General features: G+C 52.2%; 1 protein-coding gene across 1 annotated transcript; it reads left to right on the forward strand.

Annotated features, from left to right (window-relative positions):
• Positions 1-443: 443 nt before the first annotated feature.
• On the forward strand, positions 444-1,893 carry LOC100272907 (gibberellin receptor GID1L2). Its single transcript, NM_001147360.2, has one exon. The coding sequence runs from the start codon at positions 580-582 to the stop codon at positions 1,693-1,695; it is 1,116 nt and encodes a 371-aa protein (NP_001140832.1). The 5' UTR covers positions 444-579; the 3' UTR covers positions 1,696-1,893.
• The last annotated feature ends 12,174 nt before the right edge of the window (positions 1,894-14,067 follow it).

A 14,067-nucleotide genomic window follows, 5' to 3' on the forward strand; every position in this document is an offset into this window, starting at 1 on the left:
TCGGGTCGTGCTGGGACAACTTGTTACACGACAGCCCGTTAGGGTCTAATGCGTTTAAATGGTAGCAAAAAATGAAGGCAAGCAAGATTTGAACTATAATAGAGATAACTAGCTATGCTCTTCTAACCAATATAACTTAGATGTATTTATGTTGTATAAGAAATATCAAATATATATTGTAAATATATATTAGCAATTAAAAAATAATCATGTTAGGGCCGAGCTAGCTCTGCTGGCCGAGGAGGCGGTCGAGACAGGCACACAACTCTCATGTCGGGCCGCTCGTTTTGCATCATGTCGGACCATGCCATGACATCATTAAATTGGACGTGGCCTCGGGCTCATCTGACTATAGTAGGCTAGTAGCATCCAATGGCTGAAACACATGTGGTCACGTTTCACTCCCTCATCGCACACCTTATCATCATTCTGTTAGGCCCTGTTCGTTTCTCCGGGAACGGCTCCTTAGTGTGGTCGGACACGAAGGTGTGTGGGGTCATGATCTATGCCAAGCTCGGGCGCTAGGGCTGGGGTGTACGGGTGTTGATGTTTATGCAAAAACTACAGCGGAAATAAGCCATGAGGCGTGCTCTGTGTCACAGGATCACGTGCTATGGTAGGACCGGGCCCCGGATTTTGTCTACGCCATTGATTCCAGCGATTTGGCCGGGGTCAGTAGCTAACGTTCCATCCCAGAAAACCCCATCTTATCATAGGAAGTCTACCAGTTTTGCCACCAAGGTCACACCATCCACCACGGCCATGGAGTCCGGCGCAGACGAGGTGGCGTTCGAGTCCCCGGCACATTTCCGCATCTACAAGAGCGGGAGGATCGAGCGCCTGAACCGGCCCCCGGTCCTTCCCGCCGGCCTCGACGAGGCCACCGGTGTCACCTCAAAGGACGTCGTCCTGGACGCCGGCACCGGCCTTTCCGTACGCATCTACCTCCCCAAGCTCCAGGAACCATCCAAGAAGCTCCCGGTCCTCGTCTACTTCCACGGCGGCGCGTTCCTCCTCGAGTCGGCCGGCTCTGCCACGTACCACACCTACGTCAACCCACTCGCAGCCGCCGCGGGCGTCCTGGTGGTGTCCGTGGACTACCGCCTGGCACCGGAGCACCCGGTCCCGGCGGCCTACGAGGACTCGTGGGCCGCGCTCCAGTGGGTGACGTCGGCGCAGGACGAGTGGATCGTCGAGCACGGCGACACGGCGCGGCTCTTCCTCGCCGGCGACAGCGCCGGCGCAAACATCGTGCACGACATGCTGATGCGGGCGTCCGGCGCCGGCGGGCCGCGCGTCGAGGGCGCCATCCTGCTCCACCCGTGGTTCGGCGGGAACGCGCCCATCGAGGGCGAGCCGGAGGGTGCCGCAGCGGCCACCGCTGGGCTCTGGACCTACGCGTGCCCGGGCGCGGTCGGCGGCGCCGACGACCCGAGGATGAACCCTCTCGCGCCGGGCGCGCCGCCGCTGGAGAGGCTCGGGTGCGCGAGGATGCTGGTGTGCGCCGGGAAGAAGGACGCGCTCTACGTGAGGGACCGCGCGTACTATGAAGCCGTGGCGGCCAGCGCGTGGCCCGGGGACGTGGCGTGGCTCGAGTCCGAAGGAGAGGAGCACGTCTTCTTCCTCCCGAAGCCCGAGTGCGAGAACGCCAAGCTGCTCATGGACCGCGTCGTGGCCTTCATTGCCGGGGCCTGACTTGCTCTCTTGTGGCCTTGTTGGCGCGGCACCGCGCGACGCAGCATCAGGTCGCCATTGAAGATTGAAGTTGTGGACTTGTGGGCAAGTTTCTCTCGCTGAATATTGGTCTTGTCTAAATTTTTTTCTGGTACAAGTGTGGTACTGAAGTCTTGAAACTGATTTTTTAATAAGCAAACTATAAGTCCACATTATTCATTATTCCAGCTCCGCCACAATGTCTAAGCAGGGCAGATGTCCAGTTGTCCTGAATCTCGTTGCTTTTACTCTGCTACAAAGCTTTACGATGAGTTCTCGCGAATGTAAAAAGGTTTCTTATCACTTTGCCACTATTTTTTGTATCGATTTTCTTATCCGACGAATGCGTTCAAAGCAGCGCCAGTACTATGATTTTGAGGGCCACAAGGAAACTTATTAGGGCATGTACAATGAGTATCTTAAGTTGTGTCTTAGAGTGTGTCTAGGGGGGTGAATGTAAAAAAACTCAAGACACGTATCTTGACGAAGACACAGTGTCTTAGCTCTATGTTCGAGATAAGAGACTAGCTGATTGGTCACTTTAATTTATTGAATGCTCTGATTGGTACAACAAATATCGTAAGACACATGTTTTAGACATGACCATTGTATTATGTTGTGTTTTAGTTGTATCTTATACTTGGAGTACCGTGCAGCAGTGTCTAGGTTGTACATGCCCTTAGGCTATCCACACTCATACTACTCTAAATTTCTACTCTAAAAGGAATATTCTATCACCGTCAGCAAGATTATCTACTCTATACCACAATCCTCTGCGGTCATGTTTACTCTATATCTCAACTCTATACCAACTATCACATTTTTTTATCAATATATATCAAAAATACCCACCGTGGGCCCCACCATCCACTCCTTGGCCTCCACGTCCACTCGTACGCTACAGTGGATAGCGTTTCTGCTGCGTCCGACGCTATTGCTAGCGTTTCTGCTGCCGTGCACAGTGGATAGCGTATGAATCGAGTCCGCCGCTGCGCTTGTGTTGAACTCTATTGCTGCGTCGAGTAGCGTTTGCAGTAGCCCAGTGCGGCCAGCCTTAAGATAGGTCCTTTAGAGTTTAGAGTTTAGACTATATAAAAAGGAACGTATTTGGTGAAAATCAACCACTCCGTATAACCGTGCAAACTTCTAATCTGAGCTACATGATGTTGATCTAAGGACACAGTGGCGTAGATAATTTTACACTTAACCACCCGCTGCTAATCACACTTTTCAAATCTCCCCTCCCACTCCCCCTGCACGCCCCCTTGATCAATATCTTGTGGTTCAGATTAAAAGTTTGCACGGTTGAACGGAGGGTTTAGTTTGCACCAGATACATTCCCATATAAAAAATCTATATGTTAATTTTACTTGCAAAATAAAAAACAAATACATGAATATATTTAATTTAAAATATTAAATATTTAACAAGGAATAAACTCGAATAAAATAATAATATATTTGTACTTTGGAGCTAATATGATTAGCTCATATTAGCTTAATGAAGAATATAGCTCAATCACTTACATTGCTTCTCATGAAAAAAATACTTGTTCAAACATTTCTTAACAATCATTAGATATGGTGTTGAAATCAATAGTGTCCAAGATATCCTTCTCAATAGAGCATATAGCCAAGCCATTTAACATTTCTTACGACATAGTTGATATGTCGATCTCAGATAGCTTTCAACAACTTCAATTTTGAGCAGTGCACTGCATCTGTGCGTGTGAGTCGGACGTTCGTCAAGCAACCCTACCTCTATTTTAGTACTATATTAGATGTTAGGTCTCTCTCCTTTCTAGGCCTCCAACGGTCGCCTCTGTTGCATGGCTCTAGAGTCAGCCCTGATTCAAATGATAGTAGATATGGCATACTCCCTCCGTTCCTTTTTTAATATCGTTCTCATAGAACAAGTTGTTAAACATACTTAAATGTAACCAAATATAAATAAAAAAATACTATAATACATATGGTATGTAACTAGTATTGTTGGAATCATTGAATATAATTTTATAATATGCTTACTTAACAATATAAGTCTTATTAATATTATAAATCTGTCGGTACCCTGAAACAGGGGTACCCCTTACTACAGTATGAAGGCGCGGAGTCCATGCGGCTATCTCTAGTCGCGTGGCAAACAGCGCCCGACCCCACCACGCGGTCGGCTCCGGGGCCGCCACGTGGCCAGAGAAGACGATATCCTCCAAGATATCAGCAGTGGGTCCGGACCCCATGAGAAAGTGCCGGACCCTTGTATATACGGACCAGACCTCCGGGTAAGGTCTAGGACCTCCACAGGCACGAACCGGACCCCTTGGATGGGTCCCGGACCCCTCTGTGTGGGGTCTGGGCCACTCACAACAGGGTCCCGGGATTCTGGGACAAAGAATACCCGGACCTTGTTGAAGACCAGGCGGGAGGTCCGGAGCCGACATGTGTCCGGGCCATGCGGTGTACGCTTCTGCTCCCCGCTCAGGCGGAGACCCGATGCTGCCACGTGGCCCACTGTCCATGACGTAAGCCAGCAGGCGGATCCTGACATAAGGCCTCTGGGCCGCGCGGCCTCTGCATTTATTGCGGATAAGCCGCGCCGCCTGTCCACTCCACTGGCAGGCGATGTGCCGCCTCAACATTTAATGAGCCTTGTCCGCTCCACTGGCAGGCGATGTGCCGACTCAGCATTTAATGTGCCCTGTCCACTCCGCTGACAGGCGGCGACCAGCCATCCTGCAGGCGACGTGCCTGTCCATTCCGTTGGCAGGCAGTACGCCCGTGCTGCGGCATACACTGTGCTCATCATCACTCGCGCGTTACCGAGGAAGCAGCGCAGGATATCAATACTATGTGCGCTACGGACATTATGGCGCTCGGAGATCTTCTAGGCGACACTGGCATTGGATACTTCTATATGTATTCCCTCCGTTTTACCCCTGGGCCCACATGTCGGGGCCCAGCATCCTTGTATGTGCCCCCTTTGAGCTATAAAAGGGAGGGCACATGACGTTACAAGGCAAGCTCACTCAGTTCCAACTTAGACTCACACACACAAGCTCTCAAGCTCAATACAGCACACAGTGGAGTAGGGTATTACGCTCCGGCGGCCCGAACCACTCTAAACCCTTGCGTGTTCTTGTGTTCTTTCTGACTCCATCTAACAGGCAAAACGCTTAGGCCCCTCCTCATCTTAGGATTTAGGGCAGGTGCATTCCGCCACCCGGCCGGAGAATTTCCTCTCCGACATTTGGCACGCCAGGTAGGGGCCTTTAGGCTCTAGGTTTTTGCTTGTTCTCCTGCTCGACACCATTCTTCACATCGTCGAGCACCAAGATTTCTTGCCCAAGGATTTCATGGTGGAGGAGGCGGCAACCTCTTCCACACCGCGGGCCACCAACCTCCCTGCACCTGGTGCAGCTGCTGCTATGCACTCCGCGCGGCAGCACACTACCGCGCAAACGTCCAGGGCGTCTAGGGCAGCGCCTGGGGCGCTGTCCGCGGCCAGAGAGTTGCTGCGCCACCCTCCTAGCTCCATGGCCTCACCGGGGGCCATGAAGCAGTGGCGCGACGACGTCGACCGCCTACTCGGTATGGCGCACTCTGGCTCAACCAGGACCAGGTCTCGGTCATCCCGGCGTCAACATGAGGCGTCGGCGTCTGTGCGCTCGCCCTCCGTGAGGGCCGCACCGACCGAGGACCTGCGGGCGGAGCTCAACCGCCGGCGTGCGGGAGAGGACGCTCCAGTCTCTGTGGAGAGGTCTAATGACCTGCGGGCAGAACTCAACCGCAGGCGTGCGGGCGAGGATGCTCGCGTCTCTCTGGAGAGGGCGCGTGAGTGCCGACAGAACATCGAGGGTCGCAACCTCGATCAAGACTTTGCTGCGGCAGCACCGCAAACCCCAGTGGGCGCCTGGTTCCGGGCGGGTGTCCCTTTGGCCGGCGTGGGCTGCGCCGCGCTCGCGGATCATCTCCACGTGGCGACCTGGCCATCCATGTTCCGGCCGCACCTGTCGGAAAAGTACGACGGTACGTCCAACCCGTTGGAATTCTTGCAGGTGTACGTCACCGCCATTTCGGCAGCGGGTGGAGACACCACCGTAATGGCAACATATTTTCATGTTGCCTTGTCTGGGCCTACCCGGACTTGGCTCATGAACCTTACCCCAGGATCAATCTACTCCTGGGAAGAGCTCTACGCGCGGTTCAAAGCGAACTTTGCAAGTGCTTATCAACAACATGGCGTGGAGGCCCACCTCCACGCAGTGAGGCAGGAGCCCGGGGAAACCCTCCGGACGTTTATCTCCCACTTCACCAAGGTACGAGGTACCATACCCCGTATTTCAGATGCTTCCATCATCACTGCTTTCCGCCAGTGAGTACGTGATGAAAAGATACTGGAGAAGTTGGCCACACATGACGTGGAAACTGTCACCACGCTCTTCGCTCTAGCCGACAAGTGTGCCAGGGCCGCCGAGGGTCGTGCATGGCACTCGGCACCACAGACCGGGGCTGCCCAGACGGGTGGCTCGGGTGTCGTCGCTCAGGACGGCAAAAAGAAGAAAAAGAACCGCAGCCATGAGAAGTTGTCGTCTGCCGCTCTGGTCGTCGCAGCTGCGACTGGGGGCCAGAACGAGCACAACATGCGCCCACGACCGTAGTGGGATAACAGCGGCTCATGCCCTGTACACCCCAACAGTCGCCATAGCGCTGTGGAGTGTCACGAGATCATCGAGCTCGCGAAGCGTGTCAGCGAGCAGCGCGAACAGACCTCCAGGGATGGCTCCCCACCTCATCGCCGCCCTAGCAAGGAAAGGGTCGACAGCGGCGAGGTTGCCACGGGAGAACGGGACCTCGGGTATCAGTCACCCGAAGGGGTCCTAAAGGATCTCTTCACCGGAGGCTCCAACTCCGGTGACGACAGCTAGCCAGGCTACCGGGGCGACCCCGCCCTTTCTAGTCTACGGGTCCGAAGCTTGTCTTCCCCCGGAAACCCTTATGGGCTCCCCACGGGCCCAGTCTTTTGATGAGTCTATGCAGGAACAACTGTGGCGTGAAGGCGCGGACTCCACCGACGACCGCAGATGGCGAACGACGATCCGAAATGCACAGTACAACCAAGCACTCAAGCGCTACCACCAGCGGTTCGTGCATAGTAGGGAGCCCGAGGTCAGGGACCTGGTCCTAAGGAGAATCCCAAACCGAGAAGGGCTCCACAAACTCCCCTCTAGTTGGGAAGGACCCTTCAAGGTGACGGAAGTATGCCGACCCGGGCGTGTCCGCTTCGCCACAACTGAAGGAGTGCCTCGTCCCAACCCTTGAAGCATAGAGCATCTCCGTAAGTTCTACCCATAGGAACAAGTCTGAGGGATTAGGGTTTCTTATTTTTTGTAACTAGGTTGTGCATACGTGTATGCCAGCCCGGTGAGGTCTGCCCTCATATGCCCGACCTGTTGGTCTGCACTCATGCATATCGAGTTATAAAAGAAAAGATTTACCCCCTCAGATATGCTCCTGTGATAGTTTTATTCTGCTACAGATTCCAGATATTATTATCTTTTATCTAACCCACTCATACGGTCTCCCACCCTTGCTGGTATAATGTCATCCGAATTGAGTAGCTAGGTTTGCAGTTTAGGACCCCTCTACGAAAGCAGGGGCTCCGGCAGCCTGGGGCCAGTTCTAAGAGCATGGGTACTCGTCTACTGGGGTGGTCCGGAGCTGTGTAGTTGCTTAGCTTAGTTCCGCACCCTAAGCCTGCACGCTCCACCACTCTGTGATGGGTATTCTAGTATTTGGAACTATAGCCCTATGGGTCCGGGAACCTGGGGTCCGGTTCTAGAGAATGGACGCACGTCCCCTGGGGTGGTCCGGAGCCGTGTAACCGCTTAGCCTGGTCCCGTACCGTAAGCCTACACGCTCCACCACTCTACGATGGGTGTCCTAGTATCTGGAACTGTGATTCAGGGGGTCCGGGCACACGGCTTGGCTTCCTAGGCCAAATCCTGCAGGTACTGTTGCATGAATCAAAGGATGGCTGATACCAGACGATGGGTCCTAATGGGTGTGCTACTAACACTTCCTAACCGAAGTTGTGTGCAGGTCCGGGTCCCAGTCGAGGCTACCTCCTGGGGGCCGGGACACCAACTCTTTCTTAGGTATGCTGGTATCTAGCCTCGACACGACGAGCCTACATCCCAGGGGGCCAAGTACCAGGAGAGGAGTTGATAAAACCACACACAGGAAGAACAAGCACCATACAGATAAGAGCTGTTTAATTGATAGTTCCCAAAAGTATCTTACAAAAACAAAAGTTATTACATTTGCCTTCAAGCGGAGCCCTAGCCTCATTTCTACAGGTATGAGCTACTCGACATCAGCAAGGTCGCGCTGTAAGCGCACGGCCGCCGTTTCCACGACATCTTGAACATCCTCTCGGGCGACGTCTTCAGTATCGGCCCCCGGACGCAGGTTGGTCGCTCACCCTAAACACGGTGGCGGCCACTGGGAACAGCGGAGCTGGCGGCAACCCGGTGCTGCAGCTTGCCAGCGGCGGCGGCCTCCTCAATACGTGCGCCAAGGCGAAGGAGCCCTCATCATTGGAGGCGACATCGAAGCCATTAAAGCCAAAGAGATGGAGGCGCGAAAGATGGAGCCGCAGCTCAGCTCGCTTTCCACCCCTAGAAGGTCGCTGCACAACACCCTTCCGTCCGAATGCTGGCGGAAGAAGCGTCGCCCCCACGGACATCTCGCGGAGGTAGGAGAAGTCGGCCGCCTGGAGGATGAAGTGGGGCGTGAGGTGCTGAGGTTGGAGGCCGAGCTCCTCCAGCAGCAGCACGAAGAAAGACGAGATCGACAGCGCCAACCCACAGGGGAGGTTGGAGACGAAGAGCACGAACTCCCCGGCGGTGAGATCGCTGAGGGGAGAGGCGCCGACACAGATCCTTCTGGTGAACGACAGCACACCCCATCCGAGCAGGTTGCGCACCAAGTTGAGTGCCACCTCGGACTGGAAGCACTCGGGAGGGTCTAGCAAGGCCATGGCGGCTACGGCAGCATAAGAGCGTGGAGAACTCGAGGGCGAAAGGGCGCAGCGAGTGATGAGAATGACTACCGCACTCGGGGGAATCCCTTTTTAAGAAAGACTCCCCCACTCACGCCCCGAGACGCCGCAGAAAATCTCGCCCGACACGCACCAAGGTGACCCAGCCTCTGGCACGGGGGCCCAGGCTCACGAGTCATACTCCTTGGGCGTAGGTCTCCGAGTGCGAAGAAGGCGAATCGCCACGCGAGGAGCGAACCGCTGCACCTCTTCATCTCCGCCAAAAGCAGCGGACCAGCCTCTGGCACGGGGGCACAGGCCCACGAGTCATACTCCTTGGGCGTTGGCGTTAGTCTCCGAGTGCGAAGAAGACGAACTGCCACGCGAGGAGCGAATCGCCGTGCCTCTTCATCTCCGCCGAAAGCAGCGGACCAACCTCTGGCACGGGGGCCCAGGCCCACGAGTCATACTCCTTGGGTGTCGGTCTCCGAGTGCGAAGAAGGCAAACCACCATGCGAGGAGCGAATCGTCGCGCCTCTTCATCTCCGTCGAAAGCAGCGGACCAGCCTCTGACACGGGGGCCCGGGCCCACGAGTCAACTCCTTAGGCGTCGGTCTCCGAGTGCGAAGAAGGCGAACCGCCACGAGAGGAGCAAGCCGCCGCCCGCGATACTGCGCCTCTTCACCTCCTCTGAAACCAACAGCCCAGTCTCTGACACGGGGGCCCGGGCCCACGAGTCATCCTCCTTGGGCGCCGGTCCCTAGATGCAGAGAAGTCAAACCGCCGCTCGCGCCAGTACCGCGTCTCCTCGGGGCCACAATAGAAGACAGAGAAGGTGAATTTTCAAAACCAATGCAGCGGTATCGAGGCACCCCGCGCATGGCCCAACAAAACCATCAAGTGCGGAGGCCACGGGTCAGTCAGCCGCGGGGACAGGCGTGGTAGTTGGCGTGACCGAAGGCGGTCTGGCAGTGATTACGTCAGCAAGCGCACGGAAGCAGTGCGCCAATCACCAATCAAGCTTTGGCCCCACCTACAGGCTCGTATCCTCCCCTGAGGTGGGCCCGGGGGCCACTGTCGGTACCCTAAAACAGGGGTACCCCTTACTATAGTATGAAGGCGCGGAGTCCATGCGGCTATCTCTAGTCGCGTGGCAAATAGCGCCCGACCCCACCACGCGGGCAGCTCCGGGGCCGCCACGTGGCCAGAGAAGACGATATCCTCCAAGATATCAGTAGTGGGTCCGGACCCCCATGAGGAAGTGCTGGACCCCTGTATATACGGACCGGACCTCCGGGTAAGGTCCAGGACCTCCACAAGCATGAACCGGACCCCTTGGATGGGTCCCGAACCCCTCTGTGTGGGGTCCGGGCCACTCACAACAGGCAAAAGTCGCCTAGAGGGGGGTGAATATGGCGAATCTGAAATTTAACAACTTAAGCACAACTACAAACCGGGTTAGCGTTAGAAATAAATGCGAGTCCGAGAGAGGGCGCAAAACAAATTGTAAGCGAATAAGAAGTGAGACACAAGGATTTGTTTTACCGAGGTTCGGTTCTCGCAAACCTACTCCCCGTTGAGGTGGTCACAAAGACCGGGTCTCTTTCAACCCTTTCCCTCTCTCAAACGGTCCCTCGGACCGAGTGAGCTTCTCTTCTCAATCAAACGGGAACCAAACTTCCCCGCAAGGACCACCACACAATTGGTGTCTCTTGCCTCAATTACAAGTGAGTTTGATCTCAAGAAAGAATGAGAAAGAAAGAAGCGATCCAAGCGCAAGAGCTCAAATGAACACGACAAATCACTCTCTCTAATCACTAAAGCCTTGTGTGGAGTTGGGAGAGGATTTGATCTCTTTGGTGTGTCTTGTATTGAATGCTAGAGCTCTTGTAAGGTGTGGAAGTGTAGAAACTTGGATGCCATTCAATGTGGGGTGGTTGGGGTTTTTATAGCCCCAACCACCAAACTTGACCGTTGGTGGAGGCTGCTGTCGACGGGCGCACCGGACAGTCCGGTGTGCCACCGGACAGTGTCCGGTGTGCCAGCCACGTCACCCGGCCGATGGGTTCCGACTGTTGGAGCTCTGACTTGTGGGCCCGCCTGGCTGTCCGGTGTGCCACCCGCGCGTGCTCTGCTCCTCTGCGCGTGTAGGCGCGCATTTAATGCGTTGTAGTCGACCGTTGCGCGCGAAGTAGTCGTTGCTCCGCTGTTACACCGGATAGTCTGGTGAATTATAGCGGAGCGGATTCCCGAAGCTGGCGAGTTCAGAGTCGCTCTTCCTTGGTGCACCGGACAGTCCGGTGAATTATAGCGAAGCGCCTCTGAGAATTCCCGAAGGTGAAGAGTTTAGCTTGGAGTCCCCTGGTGCACCGGACACTGTCCGGTGGCACATCGGACAGTCCGGTGCGCCAAACCAGGGCACACTTCGGTTATCCCTTGCTCTCCTTGTTGAACCCTTTTCTTGGTCTTTTTATTGGATTTTTGTGAACCTTTGGCACCTGTAGAACTTATAGACTAGAGCAAACTAGTTAGTCCAATTATTTGTGTTGGGTAATTCAACCACCAAAATCAATTAGGAAATAGGTGTAAGCCTAATTCCCTTTCAATCTCCCCCTTTTTGGTGATTGATGCCAACACAAACCAAAGCAAATATAGAAGTGCATAATTGAACTAGTTTGCATAATTGTAAGTGCAAAGGTTACTTAGATTTGAGCCAATAGAAATTCATAAGATATGCATGGATTGTTTCTCTTTCTTATTTAACATTTTGGACCACACTTGCACCACATGTTTTGTTTTTGCAAAGGTTTTGGAAATTCTTTTCAAAGTCTTTTGCAAAGAGTCAAAGGTAAATGAATAAGATTTTTGAGAAGCATTTACAAGATTTGAGATTTTCTCCCCCTGTTTCAAATGCTTTTTCCTTTGATTAGACAAAACTCCCCCTTAATGAAATCCTCCTCTTAGTGTTCAAGAGGGTTTTGATGTTAATTTTGAAGAGGGTACACCAATTTGAAATTATATCACAAATAAGATACCAATTTGAAAATACTTCTTTAAAACCAAATTGAAAGACTAAATTTTTTTGAAATTGGTGGTGGTGCGGTCCTTTTGCTTTGGGCTCATGCTCTCTCCCCCTTTGGCATAAATCGTCAAAAACGGAATCATTACAGCCCTTTGAACTACTTTCTCCCCTTTTGGCAAACAATATATGAGTGAAGATTATACCAAAGTTGGAGAGTTACTCGGAGCGACGGCGAAGGATGAGTTATGATGTGGAGTGGAAGCCTTTGTCTTCGCCGAAGACTCCAATTCCCTTTCAATACACCTATGACTTGGTTTGAAATTTACTTGAAAAACACATTAGTCATAGCACATGAAAGAGAGATGATCAAAGGTATAATAATGAGCTATGTGTGCAAAACATCAAAAGAAATTCCTAGAATCAAGAATATTTAGCTCATGCCTAAGTTTGTTAAAGGTTTGTTCATCTAGTGGCTTTATAAAGATATCAGCTAATTGATCTTTAGTGTTAATATATGCAATCTCGATATCTCCCTTTTGTTGATGATCCCTAAGAAAATGATACCGAATGGCTATGTGTTTAGTGCAGCTATGCTCGACGGGATTATCCGCCATGCGGATTGCACTCTCATTATCACATAGAAGAGGAACTTTGGTTAATTTGTAACCGTAGTCCCTAAGGGTTTGCCTCATCCAAAGTAATTGTGCGCAACAATGGCCTGCGGCAATGTACTCGGCTTCGGCGGTAGAAAAAGCTACGGAATTTTGCTTCTTTGAAGCCCAAGATACCAAGGACCTTCCCAAGAACTGGCAAGTCCCCGATGTGCTCTTTCGATTAATTTTACACCCTGCCCAATCGGCATCCGAATAACCAATTAAATCAAATGTGGATCCCCGAGGGTACCAAAGCCCAAACTAAATCAAATCGGAGTATGAACTAAGTATCTCAAGATTCGTTTTACGGCCGTAAGGTGAGCTTCCTTAGGGTCGGCTTGGAATCTTGCACACATGCATACGGAAAGCATAATATCCGGTCGAGATGCACATAAGTAGAGTAAAGAGCCTATCATCGACCGGTATACCTTTTGATCGACGGATTTACCTCCCGTGTCGAGGTCGAGATGCCCACTGGTTCCCATGGGTGTCTTGATGGGCTTGGCATCCTTCATCCCAAACTTGTTTAGAATGTCTTGAATACACTTTGTTTGGCTAATGAAGGTGCCCTCTTGGATTTGCTTCACTTGAAATCCTAAGAAGTACTTCAACTCCCCCATCATCGACATCTCGAATTTCTGTGTCATGATCCTACTAAATTCCTCACATGTAGATTCGTTAGTAGACCCAAATATAATATCATCAACATAAATTTGGCATACAAACAAATCATTATTGAGAGTTTTAGTAAATAAAGTAGGATCGGCCTTTCCGACTTTGAATCCATTAGTGATAAGAAAATCTCTTAGGCATTCATACCATGCTCTTGGGGCTTGCTTGAGCCCATAAAGCGCCTTAGAGAGTTTATACACATGGTTAGGATACTCACTATCTTCAAAGCCGGGAGGTTGCTCAACATAGACCTCTTCCTTGATTGGTCCGTTGAGGAAGGCACTTTTCACGTCCATTTGATAAAGCTTAAAGCCATGGTAAGTAGCATAGGCAAGTAATATGCGAATTGACTTAAGCCTAGCTACGGGTGCATAGGTTTCACCGAAATCCAAACCTTCGACTTGTGAATATCCTTTCGCCACAAGTCGGGCTTTGTTCCTTGTCACCACACCATGCTCGTCTTGCTTGTTGCGGAAAACCCACTTGGTTCCTACAACATTTTGATTAGGACGTGGAACCAAATGCCATACCTCGTTCCTAGTGAAGTTGTTGAGCTCCTCTTGCATCGCCACCACCCAATCCAAATCTTGGAGTGCTTCCTCTACCCTGTGTGGCTCAATAGAGGAAACAAAAGAGTAATGCTCACAAAAATGTGCAACACGAGATCTAGTGGTTACCCCCTTATGAATGTCGTCGAGGATGGTGTCGACGGGGTGATCTCGTTGGATTGCTTGGTGGACTCTTGAGTGTGGCGGCCTTGGTTCTTCATCCTCCTTGTCTTCATCATTTGCATCTCCCCCTTGATCATTGTTGTCATCTTGAGGTAGCTCATTTTCTTGACCTTCTCCTTCATCATCTTGAGCCTCATCCTCATTTTGAGTTGGTGGAGATGCTTGCGTGGAGAAGGATGGTTGATCTTGTGCATTTGGAGGTTCTTCGGATTCCTTAGGACACACATCCCCAATGGAC

Source organism: Zea mays, chromosome 7 (genome assembly GCF_902167145.1).
Source record: "Zea mays cultivar B73 chromosome 7, Zm-B73-REFERENCE-NAM-5.0, whole genome shotgun sequence".
Lineage (NCBI taxonomy): Eukaryota > Viridiplantae > Streptophyta > Magnoliopsida > Poales > Poaceae > Zea > Zea mays.

What these genes read in the sequence shown, in the direction of transcription:
- LOC100272907 (NM_001147360.2), top strand. Translation starts at nt 580, where the DNA reads ATGAGGCGTGCTCTGTGTCACAGGATCACGTGCTATGGTAGGACCGGG.